Genomic DNA, 20,733 nt, shown 5'->3' with positions numbered 1-20,733 from the left:
ATGTGAATCGGCTGGCGTTGAACTGCAGCTGCTGCCAGTTGCGGCCTTCAGGGTGGGTCCTGGTTTCCTGTTGCGGGTGTCGTACCCCATCGGGGGTAAAACGCTGATTTCTGCTCCGGTGTTGACGAAGAAGCAGCGTCCCGACTGTTTGTCCCAGACATACAAGAGGCACAATAGCCATTAGCGGCACCTGGCCCTGGCCCTTGCAGGGCGGGCAACAACGGCAGGCTTCTGTGCCCCATCGCTGGTGGTAGAAACACCACTGTTCACTGTCCTCCTCACTCCTGCCTTTGTGTTGTGTGCGCCCCCCTGCTGGGCCTGGTCTGGTCTGCTGTTGGGTGCGTGGCTTGGTAATTTGACCGACAGATGCCACGCTCTCCCTCTTGGCTTTCCACAGCACGTCTGCCCGGGCTGCCACCTTCCGGGGAGGTCACTGAAATCTGTGTTGGCCAGCAGCAGGTGTATGTCCTCGGGCAGTTGCTCCAGGAACACTTGCTCAAACATGAGGCAGGGCTTTTGTCCATCAGCCAGGGCCAGCATCTTGTTCATTAATGCTGTCAGCGGCCTGTCTCCCAAACTGTCCAGGTGCAGCAGGCGGGCACCTCGCTCACACCGTGAGGCCAAAGGTCCCAATGAGCAGAGCTTTGAATCCTTCATATTTGCCTTCTTCCAGGGGCGACTGTATGAAATCCGCAACCTGGGCGGCCGTCTCCTGGTTAAGGGCGCTAACCACGTAATAGTAACATATGGAATCAGAAGATATCTGCCAAATCTGGAATTGGGCTTCTGCTTGGCTAAACCACACGCATGGTCGCAGCGTTCAGAAAGTCAGAAGTTTTAGCAAAACAGCGTGAACAGAGGAAGAGTCGGTCATCTTTGGTCCAAATCCCGTTTAGACCGTCGGGGTCACCAATGTAGCGATGTAATACATATTGAGCTAGAAACAATGACACGCAGTCGGTAAGTCGTTTCAAGATTAGTTTATTCAAACTTCGCAGCGCTGGCTTTTAATCCTTAGCTCCCACCCTCTCCGGGCGGAAATGATGTCAGAGGTGCATTACCAAAGTCCCTCCCTGCGCGGGGGCTATTTGTGAGTCGGTTCGCCTGCACAGAAAATGGGTCGCCACAATACACACACTTAGCTATCTGAATTGGAAATTCAATCTGTTAAAATTGCTGTTTATTTATTTTTGTAACAGTAATTTTTGTCATCCACTGCTAAAATTACTATTTTTTTCAACTTATAGCAATTCTTTTGACTCACACTGCACTGTTGCCGTAAAAGCACATATTTCACAACATACAGTACTGTGCAAAAGTCTTAGGCACATATATAGCTAGAGTGGCAAAGACTTTTGCACAGTATTGTAGTAATTTTATGTATTGTACTGTACTGCTGCAACAAAATAAAATCTCATGACATAAACCTGATTCTGAAATGAGTCTCTAATCGTGGACTGAGAGTGGGAAGGGGGTAGGGAGAGAGGAGGGAGTGGGAAGCACCTGAGACATTCTCTAATGATCAATAAACCAATTATTTGGAATCAAATGACCATGCCTGATGTCTCAGAGCTGGGTGGGTCTGCACCCATGCCACACTCCCGCCACACCCCCACCCCCCCGGCGCTCCTCCTCTGCAACTTGTCCCACACCCGTCTCACGGCACTCCACTCTTACTACTCCCATGCCAGATTTACAAACTCGCTCTCCGCTCCATGTTGACAAATACAGTATTGTGCAAAAGTCTTAGGCACCCTCGTTATTTATATGCACCCAAGACTTTTGCACAGTACTTTTACATCAGTGATAATAACAAACACAAGAAAATCTACAGATGCTGGAAATCCAAGACACACAAAGTGCTGGAGGAACTCAGCAGATCAGCCAGCATCTATGGAAATGAAGAAACAGTTGATGTTTTGGACTGAGACCCTTAATCAGAACTGGGGAAAAAAGATGAGGAGTCAGAGCTGGAAGGTGGGGTGAGGGCACCTTCTTGCCCAGTGGTAATAAGCTTGATTCAGATTCCATCATATTTTTATTTTTTCATTTCTTTGGTTCCAGACAAAGAAACTGTGTAGGTTAGACAGAGTGAAACCTCTTACCTTCAACATTATCCAAGAGATGCAAGTGAATGGGGTACTCATCTCCAGCAGCAGTATCAACATGGGCAAATAGTGGCCAATATTGTCCCAGATCAGAGTGCTACCAAAGCCAGAAATGGCGAAAAAATGATGGAGAGCCAAAGGCAAATCAAAGGTTTTGAAAACAACGTTGGAGCCATGGAGTGCTGCATTCTCGAACAGGAAGAAGCCAAATGCTGTCAGGATATTAAACCAGCACCAGTTCTGTTGACCGAGTGTTTTGTCAGCCCACAGGACAGGATCCTTGAGGAGTGCCCAAAGACCTGCCACCAGGCCCTGGATCCCAAATAAACCGCGGCTGACGGCAAGATTCCAGAACACTTTCTCCTTTGCTGCCAGAGAGCGGTAAGTCAGCGACAGCGCAAGGCCTAACATGTGTGATAAAAGGAAAACTACTGAATAGAACATAAAACCAGCGACTATCAGAGTGCACCGGACTTCCCAGGAAGAATAGTTCATGTCAAAAAAGTCTTCTGACAAATCACCATTTTGAAGAGGTTTCATTTTGGCAGCAGAATCAGTCATGTTCAGTTGTACCCAAGTAAACTTCTGTTTCACTGTTCAAGTAAGCAAAGCCAAGACAGCCTTGTGAGAAGCCCATGCAGTGAGATGGAGAAACCAGCAGTTACGAGTTACCTGAAAGAAAATAAGCAACAGAATTAGCATCTGGAAAGGGCAATGTGTGCAGTCTGCTCTTGTGGCTTCTTTAGGCTGATTTTCTTAAGAATGTAAATTGAATCTTCTCCCAATCAAATACTAATTTTAACCCCTCCCTCCCCCCCACTAAGTAGTGGTTCTCATTTACCTACAGTTTTTATTTGTTGGTTGTCTGCAAAGAGTAAGAATTTCAGGTTGTATACTGTATACATTCTCTGATATTAAATTCAACCATTGAACTACTGAACAGTTACTGTCTATTTCCCAGTATTCAAAGTGAAATTTATTATCAGAGTACATACACATCACCAAATACAATCCTGAGATTATTTTTCTGTGGGCAAATCTATGGAACAATAACTGCAAAGTATAAACATCAGGAACTGTTAACTGCGAACAAACTGTGCAAATGCAGATATAAATAAATAGTAATAAATAACAAGCATTAAATAACAATACAAGAGTCCTTCAATGTACGTAGTTACCCCCTTTTGTTCACGAGCCTGATAGTTGAGGGGTCATAACTGTTCTTAAACCTGGTGGTGCGAGTCCTGAGGTACTTGTACCTTCTACCTTATAGCAGCAGCGAGAAAAGAGCATTGACTGGGTAGTGAGGATCTTTAATGATGGATGTTGCTTTTCTGTGGCAATGTTTCATGTAGGTCTGCTCAAAAGTTGGGAGAGTTTACCTACCAGTGATGTACTGGCCAAATCCACGATCTTTTGTATGATTTTCTGCTCAAAGACATTGGTGTTCAATACCAGGCTATAATGCAGCCAGTCAGCACACTTTCCACCACACATCTGTAGAAGCTTGCCGAGGTTTTCAATGACATGCCAAACCTCCACAGTCTCCACAGTCAAGGAAGTAGAGGCACTGGTGTGCTTTTGTTATATTAATATATATGATGGGTCTAGGACAGGTCCTCTGATATAACGACACCCAGGAATTTAAAGTTACTGACCTTTGATCCACCAATGATTACTGTCTCTTGGACCACTGGTTTCCCTCTCCTGAAGTCTACAATCAATTCTTTGGTCTTATTTACATTGAGTGAGAGGCTGTTTTTATTACCACTCAGTCAAGTTTTCAATCTCCCTCCTACATGTTTAAGTGGCTTGGCTGAAGTCTCAGTAGGTTGTAGGCAGTCATTGTATCAGTGTTGCAAGACAAGAGTCTGCAGAAAATCTTAAGCAAAGCACACAAAATACTGGTGGGATTCAGCAGGTCATGCAGTATCTATGGAAGAAACAGTTGATGTTTTGGGCTGAGGCCCTTTATCAGGACTGGCAAAAGACAGGACAGAAGCCTGAATAAAAGGGTGGAGCGAGGATACAAGCTGATGGGTGATAGACGTAACTAGGTGAGGGAGAGTTAGATGGGCAGGGAAGAGTGAAAGGGAATGATGTGAGAAGCTGCGAGCTGAAAGATGGAAAAGGCAAGGGCTGAAGATGAAGGAATCTGATAACAGAGGACCATACAACATTGGAGAAAGAGAAGTGGTTGGGGAACCAAATGGAGGAAGGGGTGGGTTATGGGCAGGGTGTGAGGATCAGGGAGGGGGAGGGGGAGGAGAAAGGAGAAAGGAGAAAGGCCCCAATGGGATAAGGGAAAATATGTGGGAGGTGTAGAATAAAGGGGCGTAGTTACCAGAGCTTGACTGATTGTGCAGTAGGTTGAAAAAGGTCAGCCCAACACTGTGGGTCAAAGGGCCCGTACTGTTCTATGTAGAAGAGGTTTATCAGGACACTGCCTGATTGAAAGGGCATGCCATATGGAGAGTTTGGACAAACTAGAGTCTTCTTCTCTGGAGTGGCAGAGGTCGAGAAGAGATCTGACAATAGGTTATAAAATTATGAGAGACATTGACAGATTCTGAGCAACTAAAATCAGAAAATTTTACCCAAAATACAATGCCAAATACTAGAGGGCAAGGATTTTAAGTGAGAGTGGAAGAAGTTTAAAAAATGTAAAGAAGTTTTCATTCTTTTATACAGAGAGTGGTGGGTGCCAGTAATAGGCTACCAGGGCAGATACAATTAATATGCAGGGAATATAAGGATCATGTAAAGGCAGAAGGGATGTTTAGTTCACCATCGTGTTCAGCACGGGCATTGAGGCGTGGTCCTGAGTTGTACTGTTACGATTGTAATGATTATCAGTCTGAAACAACAGTACAGTTGTGCAACTGACAGGGTGTTTCCTGAGACACATGGAGAAACAGTACTAGGCACAGACCTTGGCAGAGAAGGAAAAGGAAACAAGACGGATTTATATAGCAGCTGTTACATCCTCAGACTGCCTCACTGCAGGAATACAGTAAAACACCTCACACAGGGAAGCTGGGTATCTGAGCAACATCTCCTCAGCTGGAAGGCCACGTAGCTTGAGAGTGACCACCTCCCCTTGGTGTTAAGATCAGGACCTCACGATCTGCACCCACTGGTTGACCGGTCCTGACCCCAAGCAGTCAAATCGTTGTAAGTCTGTGTGCCATTTGTGTAAAATATAATTAAAAGGTCAGCACAACATTGTGAGCCAAAGGGCCTTATCTGCATTATAATGTTTATGCTCCAAACCTCTTCCTCCACTCACAGGATAACACATCAGGGGTGTGATGCAGTACCCACTACTTACCCAGCTATATGAATTAACAACAACCATTCTACCTTCATACTATTCATGACAGGTATGATCTTCCTTCAAAAGCATCTCCTCTACCCATAACCTCTCCGACTAACCAAGATTTTTTTTTATTGATTTTTTAATGCATTTTCTACAACACTACAAAAAAAAACCCCAAGAACGAAATAGGAAATTAATACAGTGCAAGATAAACATACAATGGTAATAGAATACAGAATATAACAATTGAAAAAGCACCCAAATTGAAGTCGTGTAAAGTTAGTATCCACCCCAAGAAAAAAAAACTCCAGACCAACCACAGCAAAATGTAGGAAATATAAATCAGAACATTCAAACCCCCAAAACTGTAAATATAATTAAAAACAGAAGATAATAATGCCTACTACCAAAAAAAAGCTGAAAGCAAGGGACTGAAAAAGAAACTTAGTCAAAAGGAAAGTTATGAAAATACTCAATAAAAGGTCCCTAGACCTTATGAAACTTTATGTCCGAATTAAGAATTGAGTAATGAATTTTTTCAAGATCTAAAAAGGACATAATATCGTTAAGTCATTGAGCATGCATGGGTGGGGCAACATCTCTCCATCTAAGAAGAATTGGACGTCTAGCCAGGAGAGAAGCAAAAGATAATATTCGACGTTTAGTCAAACTCAAACATATATCTGTCTCAGCAAAAAGAGCAATTAAAGGGTTAGGTTCTAAGCGGCGATTCAGATTACAGGATAAAATTAAGAAAACATCCCTCCGAAATTTCTCTAGGCTAGGACAGGTCCAGTACATATGAATGAGAGAAGCCTCGCCACTTTTGCATTTATCACAAAGAGGACTAACAATAGGATAAAATCGAGATAATTTAGATTTGGACATATGAGCCCTATGAACAACCTTAACCTGTAGAAGACAGTGGCAAGGACAAAGAGAAGTTGAGTTAACCGACTTGAGAATCGAGTCCCAAACCTCATCAGATAAAGGGATATTTAAGTCATGCTCCCAAGCCATTCTGATTTTATCCAAAGGGGCGCACCGTAAGGATACTAATTATTCACAAATAAAAGATATTAAACCTTTACACAATGGATTAATAGAAAGAAACAAGTCCATAGCATTTTTCTCAGGCATCTCAGGGAAGTTGGGTAATAAAGGATTACTGAAGTGTCTAATTTGGAGATATCTAAAGAAATGGTGGATTAAACTTAGCAGAGAACTGTTGAAACTATAACATTTCCTAAACTGGGCCCACATTTGCAGAGTATGTCTAACAAGAGGATTAACAACTAGGGAGTAGTCTAGGCAAACTACTAGGGAGTGCAGATCCAAGAAGTGCAGAGATAGATAGATCCTTAGTGGAATTCAGCTCCATTGCTACCCATTTAGGGCAGTCAGACAGGCTATGGAAAAAAGACCAGAAGATAAGACAACGAATGCTAGCTGCCCAGTAGTATAGACAGAAATTAGGTAAGGCCATGCCGCCCTCTTTTTTTAGATTTTAGAAGGTAAGTTTTGTTAATTCTGGAACCCTTACCCTTCCACAGATAGGACAAAATAATAAGAGTCGAAGGAATCAAAAAAGGTCTTAGAAATAAAAATTGGAATAGATTGAAATAAGTATAAAAATTTAGGGAGAACATACATTTTAATAACATTAACACAACCTATCAAGGACCTAGATAAAGGTGACCATTGTGACAAAAAACAGAGTTTGTCAGTACAAAAGATTGGCAAAATTTTCACAAAAAAGATCCTTAAAATTCCTTGTAACTGTAATACCAAGATAGGTAAATTGATTATCAACTACTTTAAAGGAGAGGTCACGAAATACTAATACTTGTGCTTCTTTATTAATTGGAAAAAGTTCATTCTTATGTAAATTAAGTTTATAGCCACAGAACTGGCTAAATTGATCAAGAAGTGAAAACATTGGAGTTAAGGATGTGGACGAATTTGAAAGAAAAAGTAATAGATCATCAGTATAAAGAGAAACTTTATGCTCAACACCCCACCTCCAGATCCCCATCAATTCAGGATAACTTTGAAATGCAATCGCCAGAGGCTCTACAGCCAAATAAAAAAGAAAGGGACTTAAGGGTCATATGTGCTGCACACGGATGCAAGCTGAGAGGGTCTTGGGGCTGTTCTGTACCAGGAGCATGGCAAAGCATTGAGACCGACACCTTAAAGGTGCCACATTTAAGGTTAAATAACTGGGATTGCTGAGAATTAGTCAAAACAGAGGCGGTAGGACATAGATATAGTAATTTGATCAGAGGTAGTTCCACTCTATACGATCAAACGCATTCTCCGCATTGAAAGAGATAACGCATTCAGGAGTCCCAGTTGAAGGGGAGTATAAAATAGTAAATAAACGCCGTACGTTAAAAAAGGGAAGACGATTTTTAATAAAACCAGTTTGATCATCAGAAATAATAGAGGGTATAACAGTTTCTAATCTATGAGCCAAAACTTTGGCCAAAATTTTAACATCAACATTAAGCAAAGAAATCGGCCTGTAAGAGGAGCACTCTGTTGGATCTTTGCCCTTTTTAAATAAAAGAATATTACATGCCTCATTAAATGAGGGTGGCAATTTACCATAATTAAATGAATCAGATAGTACTGAGAGTAACTGAGATGAAAGAAGTGAAGAGAATGATTTATAAAATTCTATGGGGAACCTATCAGGACCAGGAGATTTGCCTGACGACAGTGCAGAGATTGCAAAAGATACTTCTTCTAATGATATAGGCTCATTAAGTTTTGCTTTAGAATCTGATGAAATCAAAGGAATATTCAAGCTATTTAAAAAAAAGATCAACAGAAATATTCTCATTCAAGGATTTGGAGGATTAAAGCCGAGAATAAAAATTCTTAAATAAGTCATTAATTTCTGAGTGATTTGATGTAATATCCCCGTTCTCCTTCCGGATCTTTGTAATATGTTGTTTAGCTTTAGAACGTCTCAAATGATTAACTAGAAACTTGCCAGATTTATCACTGTGAATATAAAAGTGACTCTTACTTTCAATAAGTTGACATTCAACTGGTTGAGTAGAGAGAAGGTCACATTTAGTTTGGAGTTCTACATGCTTCTTATATAATTCAGGGTTTTTAGTCTGCGCATATAATTGATCTAATTCTTTAATCTGATTAATCAGGTCTAATTGCTCTGAACGGGACTTTCTATTAAGATTCACTGTATATGAAATTATTTGGCCCCTCAAATATGCTTTCATAGCATCCCAGACAATCTGGGATGAAATTTCAGATGACGTATTAGTGTTTAGGAAAAAAGTTATCTGGTCCTTAATAAATTTTACAAAATCATCATCCGATAATAAAGTCGAGTTAAAGCGCCAATGTTTATTCTTTTGAGGGAGACCAGGAAAATTTAGAGACAAAGTGACTGGGGCATGATCAGAGATCAGTATACTCTGATAGTCACAAGAATGAACAAATGAAATAAGTTGATTATCAATTAAGAAATAGTCAATTCTAGTAAAGGTATGAACATGTGAAAAAAAGGAATAATCTCTCTCAGTTGGATGAAGGAAATGCCATACATCAGAGATACCATAGTTAGAAAGAAAAGAGCGAATAGCTAAAGCAGAACAGGGGACAACAAACATCTCAGCCTAACTGACTTAAACCACTTATATTCTCCAGTAGTAAGCGTAATTTGAAGATCAGCAGGATTGCGAAGGGAAGGTTTGAATCCACGATTAAAGAGCTCTTTCATAACGCTTTTGAACTCGGCACGCATCTTCAGAACCTGGGGAGCATAGTCTTCCACGATACGAATGGTATTATTTCGGAAAGTCAGCATGCCTCCATAATCAAACAATTTTTCACCTGATAACGATGGAAACACAGGATAACTGGTCATGCTCGAGAACCCAAAACAGCTTGAGGGACGTAAATTCTGTGAGCTCTTTCTAGCTCAGGTGGAGTCGGGAGAAATTCTTTCCCAAAAATCTCAGAGAAAAGAAGAGAAAAATTCAACGGGGGAACCCGTTTCAGTGGCCTCTGGCAAACCGAGAATTCGCAGATTGCAGCGCCTGCTCAGATTTTCGAGATCCACCATTTCGGAAATAAGTTTGCTGTTTTGCTCCGTTAAGTTGGAACAGAGAGTTTCCAAATACTGAACGCGGTGTTTTAAATCTTCAGAGGTTAGGTCGATGTGAGATAAATGTTCGGCTTGATCATCCACTCTGGCGTTAATCTGATCCAATTTTGACTCCAGCTGACTGATAGAGGCTCCAAATTCAGTCCTGATATCAGTTAGAATGTCTTGTCGATTCTGTTCCAGGATAGAGAGAATCTCGGCAGAGTTTCTTTTTTCCCGGATTTAGAATTTTTTGTAGCCATTGTAAGATAGACATATTCGCAGGCAGATAAGAAAAAACAGATAGAATAACGAACTAAAGTTTAAAAAGGGAGATACCTAGTGCGAAGGTAAGAAATGTAATGGAGCAAAAGTTTGAAATGACTAAACAATTGCCATCTTACTAGAAGTCCTAACCAAGATATTGAAGGCAGATGCAGGGAGTTATCACCCACTGCAATGTGAGGAGCAATCTGCATCCATTTTAGTATCAAGAATATAAATGAGAGGGCACAGTTGTAAAAGGGGAACAGAAAGGGAGGTCTGTGACCAGGCAGGTAGAGCTCAGTGAAAGTGGGAAGGCAGACAGAGGAAGTGGTTTAGTTCACAAATCCAAGGGTTACAACTACAAGGAAGTCATATGAATTATAATTATACTAGTCTGCCCACAACTGGACCACTTCCCCTATCTGCTGACACCACAATTTAGCGAAAGCAGATGGGGCTACTGAGAGCACAGGAAATTCTAGGGATCAATGCAAAGTTAGATCCTGTGATGCAAATGATTGCCAAGAGGCCCAGATGATATATTAATGATAACTCAGACACCTACTAAGACTGTGCTTTATTAAGTAGTTCCTGCATTTTCTGCAAAAGATTTAACCTTTTTGCTTCCAGGAACAAGGTGTTATTTTAAAATTCATCCTTGGATATCAGCATAGAGATAGCCCTTCAACCATTAGGAGGCAGTGATAATAATATGATTGAATTCATACTGCAACGAGAATGAGAAACACTGGTCAGATGTATCAGTAACACAATGGAATAAAGGGAATTACAGAGGCATTAGAGAGGAGCTTGCCCAGGTGCATTGGAGGGGGATAATGATGGTGCTAACAGAAGAGCAGAGGTGGCTGAAGTTTCTGGGAATAGTTCACAAGGTGCCGGATAGGTATGTCCCACAGAAGTAATTCTCAAATGGCAAGGGTGGGCAATTGTCGCTGTCAAGGGAAATTAAGCACTGCATAAAAGCCAAAGAAACAGCATAAAAGGTAGCAAAAGTGAGTGGGAAGCTGACTGATTGGGAAGCTTTTATAATCCAACAAAAGGCAAATAAAAAGTCTTAAGAAGGGAAAAGATGAAATATGGAAGCAAACTAGCCAATAATATAAAGCAGCATACTTAATTGGAGTCCGTGGAAGCAGAGTCCTGGGCTTTGGCTAAGTGGGCTTCGGCGTAAGGGGACTTTGGTAAGCCTGTGCGATTGCTCGCTGAGGGGAAGAAGGTAAGGTCGCCAGGTGCTTTTTAGACATTCTATTAATCCAGTTCAGGTATGGGGGAGACAGTCAGAGCAGTGGTGTGCTCCATATGCAGTATGTGAAAGTCAGGGTCAACACAGTTGTCCCTGATGACCACACCTGCAAAAGGTGCGTCCAGCTGCAGCTCCTATCAGCCCGAGTTAGGGAGTTGGAGCGCGAGCTGGATGAACTACGGATCATTCGGGAGGCAGAGGCAGAGATAGATAGGAGTTATCAGGAGGTAGTCACACCAAAAAACCAAGATTTAGGCAGATGGGTGACGGTCCAGAGAGGCAGGGGGAGCAGGCAGAGAGAGCAGAGCACCCCTGCGGCCATTCCCATTAACAATAAGTATACCGTACTGGATACTGTTGATGGGGATGACCTACCAGGAATGAGTTGTAGTGGTCCTGCCTCTGGCACAGAGGTTAAACCCTCAACTAGAAAGGGAAGGAGGGAAGAGAAGAGAGCGATAGTTTTAGGGGATTCTATAGTCAGGAGGGCAGATAGGAGATTTTGTGGAGCAGATCGGGAGTCTCGGATGGTATGTTGCCTCCCTGGTGCCAGGGTCCAGGACATCTCAGATCGGGTGCAGGCTATTCTTGAGAACGAGGGCATGAACCCAGATGAAGTGGTCCATGTAGGGACCAACGATGTAGGTAAGGTGAGTGAGGGGGTCCTGCTTAGAGAGTTCAGGGAGTTAGGAGTGAAGCTGAAAGGCAGGACCTCCAGGGTGACAATCTTGGGATTGCTACCTGTGCCACGTGCGAGTGAGGCGAAGAATAGAATGATTATGCACATTAATACGAGGCTGACAGCATGGTGCAGGAAGGAAGGGTTCAGGTTTTTGGATAATTGGTCTTTGTTCCAGGGACATTGGGATCTGTTTCGAAGGGACGGTCTACATCTGAACCGGAGGGGTACTAACATTCTTGCAGGAATGTTTGCCAGTGCTGCTCGGGGGGGGGGGGGGGGGGGTTTAAATTAGATGTGCAGGGGGCAGGGATCCAGATCCAGAGGGTTGGTCAGAAGGAGCATGGGGTTAAATGTGTAGAAGGTTTGGGTGATCTTGAGAAGGTCATCAAAATTCAAGGTGCAATTAGCCCGATGGAAGTTCAAGGAGCTGGGTGAGGTACAATAGACAGTGTTTTAAGCAAAGAGAGGAGGAATGGGCTAAGGATTCTATACTTGAATGCGTGTAGTGTCAGAAATAAGACAGATGAGCTTAAAGCTCAGATGAAAATGGGGAACTACGATATTGTTGGGGTAACGGAGACATGGCTGCAAGGGGATCAGGCCTGGGAATTGAGTGTACCAGGGTATACGTGCTATCGTAGAGACAGAAATATGGGAAGAGGGGGTGGGGTGGCCCTGTTGGTGAGGAATGAGATTCAGTCCTTAGCAAGAGGTGACTTGGGAACAGGGGAAGTAGAGTCTGTGTGGATTGAGCTGAGGAACAGTAAGGGTAAAAAGACCCTAATGGGTGTTGTGTACAGGCCCCCAAACAGTAGCGTGGATATTGGGTAAAGTTGATTAGGGAGTTAACATTGGCATATGCTAAAGGTAATGCAGTTGTCATGGGAGATTTCAACATGCAGGTGAACAGGGAGAATCAGGTAGGTGCTGGACCCCAGGATAGGGAGTTTGTGGAGTGTCTAAGGGATGTATTTTTGGAACAGCTTGTGCTTGAGCCAACCAGGAACGAGGCTATTTTGGACTTGGTGATGTGTAATGAACAGGAATTGATAAGTGATCTTGAAGTAAAGGAGCCATTAGGAAGTAGTGATCATAACATGATAAATTTTTATCTACAATTTGAGAGGGATAAGGGCAGATCAGAGGTGTCAGTGTTGCAATTAAATAAAGGAGACTACGGAGTCATGAGGGAAGAGCTGGCCAAAGTTAAATGGGCAGATGCCCTGGCAGGAAAGACAGTGGATCAGCAGTGGCAGATATTCTTGGGGATAATACAAAAGATGCAAAAGCAGTTCATTCCAATGAGAAGGAAGGATTCAAAGAGGGGAAAGGGGCCACAGTGGTTGACAAAGGAAGTCAGAGATTGTATAGCATTAAAGAAAAAGAAGTATGACAGGGCTAAGATGAGTGGGAATACAGATGATTGGGAAAGTTTTAAGGAACAGCAGATCTTAACTAAAAAAGCAATACGGAGAGAAAAAATCAGGTATGAGCTCAGTCTAGCCAGGAATATAAAAGGGGATAGCAAAAGCTTTTTTAGCTATGTGAAGAGAAAGAAGATAGTTAAGAACAATGTTGGCCCCTTGAAGAATGAATTGGGAGAAATTGTTATGGGAAACAGGGAAATGGCAACAGAATTTAATGCGTACTTTAGATCTGTCTTCACCTGGGAGGACACAAGCAATCTCCCAGATGTATGGATGGGCCAGGGTCATAAGATATCAGAGGAATTGAGACAGATTGACATTAGGAAAGAAACTGTGATGAGTAGACTGGTAGGACTGAAGGCTAATAAATCCCCGGGTCCAGATGGTCTGCCTCCGAGGGTTCTAAAAGAGGTGGCTCAGGAAATTGCGGATGCATTGGTAATCATTTTCCAATGTTCCTTAGATTCAGGATCAGTTCCTGAAGATTGGACAGTGGCTAATGTTATCCCACTTTTCAAGAAGGGAGGAAAGGAGAAAACGGAGAACTATCGCCCTGTTAGCCTAACGTCAGTCGTGGGGACTGAGTCCATTATTGAGGACGAAATAGTGGCACATCTTGATGGCAGTAATAGGATTAGGCTGAGCCAGCATGGATTTACCAAGGGCAAATCATGCTTGACTAATCTGTTGGAGTTTTTTGAGGGTGTAACAAGGATGTTAGACGAGGGTAAGCCAGTGGATGTTGTGTACCTAGATTTTCAGAAGGCATTCGATAAGGTGCCACATAGGAGATTGGTGAGTAAAATCAGAGCTCATGGCATTGGGGGCAGGGTTTCAACATGGATAGAAAGCTGGTTAGCAGATAGAAAGCAAAAGGTAGCAGTGAATGGGTGTTTCTCGGACTGGTTGGAGGTGACTAGTGGGGTACCACAGGGCTCTGTATTGGGACCACAGCTCTTTACGATTTATGTCAACGATTTAGATGAGGGCATTGAAAACTATATCAGCAAGCTTGCTGACGATACTAAACTGGGTGGCAGTGTGACATGTGAAAAGGACGTTAGGAGAATACAGGGAGACTTGGATAGGCTGGTTGAGTGGGCAGATACTTGGCAGATGTCATTCAATGTGAATAAATGTGAAGTTATCCACTTTGGAAGCAGGAACAAGAGGGCAGAGTATTGTCTGAACGGTGTAGAGTTAGGTAAGGGAGAAATGCAAAGAGACCTCGGAGTCCTCGTTCATCAGTCAATGAAGGTGAATAACCAAGTAAAGAGTAAAGAGGGCAGTAAAGAGGGCAAATGGAATGTTGGCCTTTATTGCAAGGGGAATTGAGTACAAGAGCAAGGATGTCCTTTTGCATTTGTACAGGGCCCTGGTGAGACCACACCTGGAATATTGTGTACAGTTTTGGTCTCCAGGTTTAAGGAAGGACATTCTGGCAATTGAGGAAGTGCAGCGTATGTTCACTAGGTTGATTCCTGGGATGGCAGGGCTGTCTTACACAGAGAGATTGGAGAGATTGGGCTTGTACACAATGGAATTGAGGAGATTGAGAGGGGATCTGATTGAAACGTTTAAGATAATTAAAGGATTTGATAGGATTGAGGCAGGAAATATGTTCCAGTTGTTGGGAGAGTCCAGTACCAGAAGGCATGGATTGAGAATAAGAGGTCAGTTATTTAAAACAGAGTTGAGGAAGAGCTTCTTCTCCCAGAGAGTTGTGGAGGTGTGGAATGCACTGCCTCGAAAGACGGTGGAGGCCAATTCTCTGGATGCTTTCAAGAAGGAGCTAGATAGATATCTGATGGATATGGGAATCAAGGGATATGGGGACAAGGCAGGGACTGGGTATTGATAGTGAATGATCAGCCATGATCTCAGAATGGCGGTGCAGACTCGAGGGGCTGAATGGTCTACTTCTGCACCTATTGTCTATTGTCTTTATTGAACTGAAAATTTGTTTAGTTATAGAAAGAGTAAAAGGAAGGTGAGAGTTGATACTGGGCCACTGGAAAACAATGCTGGAGGTAGTAATGGGGGACAAAGAAATGTCGGATGAACTTACTAAGTACTTTGCATCCGTCTCCACTGTGGAAAACACTAGCAATGTGCCAGAGATCTGTTAGTTTCAGGGACCAGGAGTGCTCTAATTCCATTGCTATTACAAAGGAAAAAGTTCTAGGCAAACTCAAAGGTCTTAAGGTGGATAAGTCAACTGGACCAGATGGACTACATCCCAGAGTTCTGAAAGAGGCTGCTCAAAAGATAGCTGATGCATTGGTTATGGTCTTTTAAAAATCACTTGATTCTGACATGGTCCCAGAGGACTGGAAGATTGAAAATGTCACTCCACTCTTTAAGAAGCGAGGAAGGCAAAAGAAAGGAAATTATAGGCCAGTTAGCCTAACCTCAGTGGTTGGGAAAGTGTTGAAGTCTGTCATTAAGGATGAGGTTTCATGATACTTGGAAACTAATAATAAAATAAGTCAAAGTCAGCATGGTTTCTGTAAAGGGAAATTTTACCTGACAGATCTGTTAGAGTTCTTCGAGGAAGTAACAAGCAGGGTAGACAAAGGAGAGGCAGTGAATGTCATTTGGATTTTCAGAAGGCATTTGATTTAAGCAGCTACACATGAGGCCGCTTAACAAATAAAATCCCATGGCATTACAGGAAAGATACTGGCATGAATAGAGGAATGGCTGACATGCAGAAGGCAATGAGTGTGAATAATGGGGGTCTTTTATGATTGGCTGCCAGTGACTAGTGGTGTTCCTCAGGGGACAGTATCGGAATCACTAGTTTTCATATTGTTTGTCAATAATTTACATCATGGAATTGATAGCTTTGTGGCAAAGTTTGCAGATGATATAAAGATGGGGATGGGATAGGGGTAGTGCTAAGGAAGCAATACGATTGCAGAAGAACTTAAGATAAATTGTAAGAATGGGCAAAACAGTGGCAGATGGAATAGTGTTGGGAAATGTATGATAATACATTTTGGTAAAAGGAACAAAAGTGCAGACTAATCTAAATGGGGAGAAAATTCAAACATCAGAGGTGCAAAAGGACTTAGGAGACCTCGTAGAAGCCTCCCAGAAGGTTAGTTACAGGTTAAGTTTATGGTAAAGAAGGCCAATGCAATGTTAGCATTCATTTCAAGGGGAATAGAATATAAAAACAAGGAGATGATGCTGAGGCTTTATAAGACACTAGTCAGGTCACTATTTGATGTATTGTCAACAGTTTTGGGCCCCACTTTTCAGAAAACATGCAGTGTCATTGCAGAGAGTCCAAAGGAGGTTCCCGAGGATGATTCCAGGAATGCAGAGCATTTGGTAGCTTTGGGCCTGTGCTCCCTGGAACTTAGAATGTGGGAAAGGATCTCTTTGAAACCTACCTAATGTTGAATGGACTGGATAAGGTGGATGCAGAAAGGATGCTTTCTGGGGTGGGGGTGTCCAGAACTAGAAGGCACAGTCTCAAAATTGAGGGGTGACCCTTTAGAATGGAGGTAAGGAGGAACTTTTCTTAAACCAGAGTGTAGTGAATCTGCGGAATGCTCCAGCTCAGATGGCTGTGGAGGCCAATTCGATGGGTATATTTCAAGTGAAAATTGATAGCTTCCTGATTGGTCAGGTCATCAAAGGTTATGGCAGAAGGCAGGTGTATGGGGTTGATTGGGATCTGGGATCAGCCGTGAGGGAATGGCGGAGCAGACTCAAAAGGCTGAATGGCCTAATTCTGTTCCTTTGTCTTATGGTCTTAACCCAATAGATCCATGCCTAGCAAGTGAGTCCCATCTTGCCTGTATTTGGTCCATAGCCCTCTAAGCCTCTCCTATACATGCACTTATCTAGATGGCTTTTAAACGTGGCTAATACACCTGCTTCAATCACCATTTTTTGGCAACTTAGTCCAAATACACACCACCTTCTTTGTGAAAAAGAGCTGCCTTTTAAGTTCCCTTATAAATCTCTTGCTTCTGATCTTAAACCTACACCCTCGTATTGTTAGCATTCCTTCCCTGGGAAAGACCTTGTGCTTTCACCCTGTCTACACCCTCAATCTTATATACCTCCATCAAGTCAGCCCTCAATCTCCATCATCAGGAAGTCAGCCATCAGACACCCCAAATGCAAACCTGGACGAAGGAGGAAGGTGTGCAGTTTCCTGACCCCAAACCTTCCTTGGCGATTCAGGGCCTTTGAAAAGTAAGCCATACTACTATGATCAGCAAGTGCAATGACACCAGAATTCCTTCTCTATTAAACATTAGTAGGTTCATTTTACAATGATAAGGCAAGGCAATCCATGGAAGACTGCCCTGATAATCCAACAACTGCTAGGTAGAATGTGAACTCGGTCAAAGTTACTGATTCAGCGACTTAAGCAGCTGATCTTCTTGGGTCAGAGGAGTCAATGAGGGGTTGCTGGAAACATTAATATACACAAAGGGAATTAAGAGTAGAGTGCTCTACAGATAGATGGTGGGGGTGGAATAGAGTGAAGATGAGCAACTAAAGGATGCACAATAATGCATGGGAAATATTTAAGGATGCACTGATCTCGGTTTGGATTCCACAGCCCAGGTGGCAGACTGAAAGCAACACACCACCACCAACAGTCCTCCCAAGCCTGAACAAGGAAGCTAAACACAAGTTTTCACGGTGTACAAAAACATCCTGTTCTTTGCCTTTCTGTCCAAATTTGTGTTTGCTGTTCCTATTCAATTTTCAACTCTGGCGACCACTGTGTGGTCTTTTGAAAGTACTGCAAAAGAGCAAGCAATAGGTCAGAATCTAATTCTACTTCCAGTAAAACGGTGTGGTAACTTTACAGAGAATTTTAAACCTCAAAATGTGGAAAACGAGGAACAAGATAAACCCGCAAGCTTCCCACTTCGCAGCTGTTATGTCGTATTTCCTCTTGACTGAAAGGACAAGCAGAGACACAGGAGACAGCAGATGCTGGAATCTGAAGCAACATTCAATCTGCTGGAGGAACTCAGAGGGTAAGGCAGCTTCTGTGTGCGCGCGTGTGACAGGAATTGTTTATGTTAATCCCTCCATGTAATTAAAAAAATTCACATTGACTGACAAGACCAGTATTTTGTACACATTTTCAATTGCAGTCATCAAGGGTAAGCTGGGCTATAAACCAGTCCTTGTGGAGAAGGTCACTTTGCACTGTTAGGTCAAAGAATAAGAACAAAGCATCACCCATGGCAAAACATATATTTAAAAAGGAGGTTGATAGGTTTTTGATTAGTCAGGACGTCAAAGGTTACAGGGAGAGAGCAGGAGAATGGGGTTGAGAGGGATAATAAATCTGCCATGATGGGATGATGCAGCAGACTCAGTGGGCTGATTGTTCTAACTCTGCTCCTATGCCTTCTGTGCTGGGGACAGCCTGCAAAAAAGCAGCCAACCCAATCAACATTTCCTCACAAGGACCAATTACTCCTGAAGATCCTGGACAACAAGGCTTTGGAGAGGATGCAGAGGAGATTCACCAGGAGGCTGCCTAGAGGACAAGCTATAAAGAGCGACTGGACAAACATGGGTGTTTTTCTCTGGAGCGGTGGATGCTGAGCGGGAGACCTGATAGAAGATTATAAGAAGCAGAGTCAACAGCTGGTCTCTATTCCCCAAGGGTGGAAATGCAAAGATTATTAGAGAACATACATTTAAGGTGAGAGGGGAAATTTAGAAGATGTGCAGGGCAATTTTTTTGTTACATAGAGTGGTATGTGTGTCTGAAATGCACAGCCAGGAGTGGTGGTGGAGGCAGACATGGCAGTGAAGACTCTGTTCTACTGTGAATGCCTGCAAGAAAATGAATGCCAAGGTAGTACAAGGTGAAATAAATGAACTCTGCTAATAAATTTACTTTGAACTTTGTGATACAATAGTGGCACTTAAGAGTCTTTCAGTTAGACACATGGGGCACAGTATCATAGCAATTAGCATAACGCTACAACATTGTTTATGGCCAGGGTTCAGTTCCACTGCTCTCTGTAAGGAGTCTGAACGCTCTCCCTGTAACCGAATAGGTTTCCTCCAGGTGCTTTGGTTTACACCTACATTCCATAGCCATATAGGTTAGCACATTAATTGGGTGCAATTGGTGGCGTTGTCTCGTTGGGTTGGAAAGGACAGTTACTATGCATATCTCCAAAATAAATAAAAACTTGAACATGCAGGGAATGGAGGAGTATGACCCATATGGAGGCAGTAAGGATTTAATTTGTCATTGCGTTTGGCACAGACACAATGGGCCGAAAGGGTTGTTCTTTTGCTGTACTGCTGTGTTCCATTTGAAACACGGTGCTGATTGTAAAGTTACAATCATAAAACAATGGGAATGCCTATAAGAAACTATTTAAAGTAGGCTGAAGTAACATTTTAATTAATTTATCACCACAGCCATACAACTGGAAAATTGAGGATTAATTTCTGGTCTGACACAATATTCCACTTCTAGTGTTAGTGTGAATCTTTGCCTTTAGGTGGATCCTATACGTTATCTCATCTGATCACCAGGTATCTCAACCATATACAACTAAACAGCAATCCATCTGTACATGACCCAACTGTGTGCTTTACCATCATCTGCAGAACTCATTATAAAATATTAACACATTGAGATGCAGGAGTAATACAGGGAGTTAGTGGAGAACCCTCTCGTTAATCACTTATCAGGTTGCAATCTAGCTCAATCTAATGGGATACAAATCTGGTCATATCTCCTTGCTGAACTAAGATGAGGAAATCCCAAATAATGCTTGATCTTACATAACAATTCCAATATGCAGCATTAATTTCCCACCTCTATTGAAACTGGTCAGGGAGCAAACAAAACTTGGTGCATGCTTAGACAGAAAAAATTCACTATCCTTTCCATTGGTTTGGCACAACATTGTGGGCAAAGGGCCTATTCATGTGCTATGTTCTATATTCCAACTAAAGAGTCATACAACATGGAAACAGGCCTTTCAGCCCAACTCGTCTGTGCTGACCATGATTCCAATCTAAGTTAGTCTCATTTGTCTGTGTTTGATCGTGTCCCTCTAAACTTTTGCCACCCATGTATGTTAAATCTTATCATTTATATCTGCCTTAACCACTTCCTCTGGTAGCTCGTTCCATGTACTGATCACTCTTTGGGTAGAAAAAGTTGCCCCTTTCTAAATCTTCACCCTCTCACCTTAAACCTATGTCTTCTCGTTCATGATTTACCAACCCTCGGTAAAGACTGGGCTAATTCACTCTCTCTATGCCCCTTGTGATTTTGCACACTTCCACAAGGTCACATATATGTATTTTAATAATAAAATTTACAATCAAATCACTCCTCATTCTTGCAATGAATAAAATTATAGACTGTCCAATTGTCCCTATAACTCAGTCCCTTGAGTCCCAGAATCATCCTCATAAATCTTTTTTTGCACTCTTTCCAGTTTAATGACATCTTTCCCACAGCATGGAGAGTAAAACAAGACAATACTCCATAAGACATAGCAGCAGATGAGGCCACTCAGCC

At 42.5% G+C, this 20,733-nt stretch overlaps 1 protein-coding gene across 2 annotated transcripts in view; it reads right to left on the bottom strand.

Annotated features, from left to right (window-relative positions):
• Positions 1-20,733, bottom strand: part of cln8 (CLN8 transmembrane ER and ERGIC protein) — a 41,700-nt gene that overhangs the window by 10,091 nt on the left and 10,876 nt on the right. For both annotated transcript variants that reach the window (XM_059982017.1, XM_059982018.1), the window contains exon 2: positions 2,106-2,780. In XM_059982017.1, the coding sequence (XP_059838000.1) occupies positions 2,106-2,669 (564 nt within the window). In that variant the 5' untranslated portion in view covers positions 2,670-2,780. The remainder of the gene's footprint in view (positions 1-2,105; positions 2,781-20,733) is intronic.

The sequence above is a fragment of the Hypanus sabinus genome, chromosome 10 (genome assembly GCF_030144855.1).
Source record: "Hypanus sabinus isolate sHypSab1 chromosome 10, sHypSab1.hap1, whole genome shotgun sequence".
Taxonomy (NCBI): Eukaryota; Metazoa; Chordata; class Chondrichthyes; order Myliobatiformes; family Dasyatidae; genus Hypanus; species Hypanus sabinus.
The sequence above is the reverse complement of the archived record's forward strand: the minus strand, read 5'-3'. Positions and strand labels throughout refer to the sequence as shown.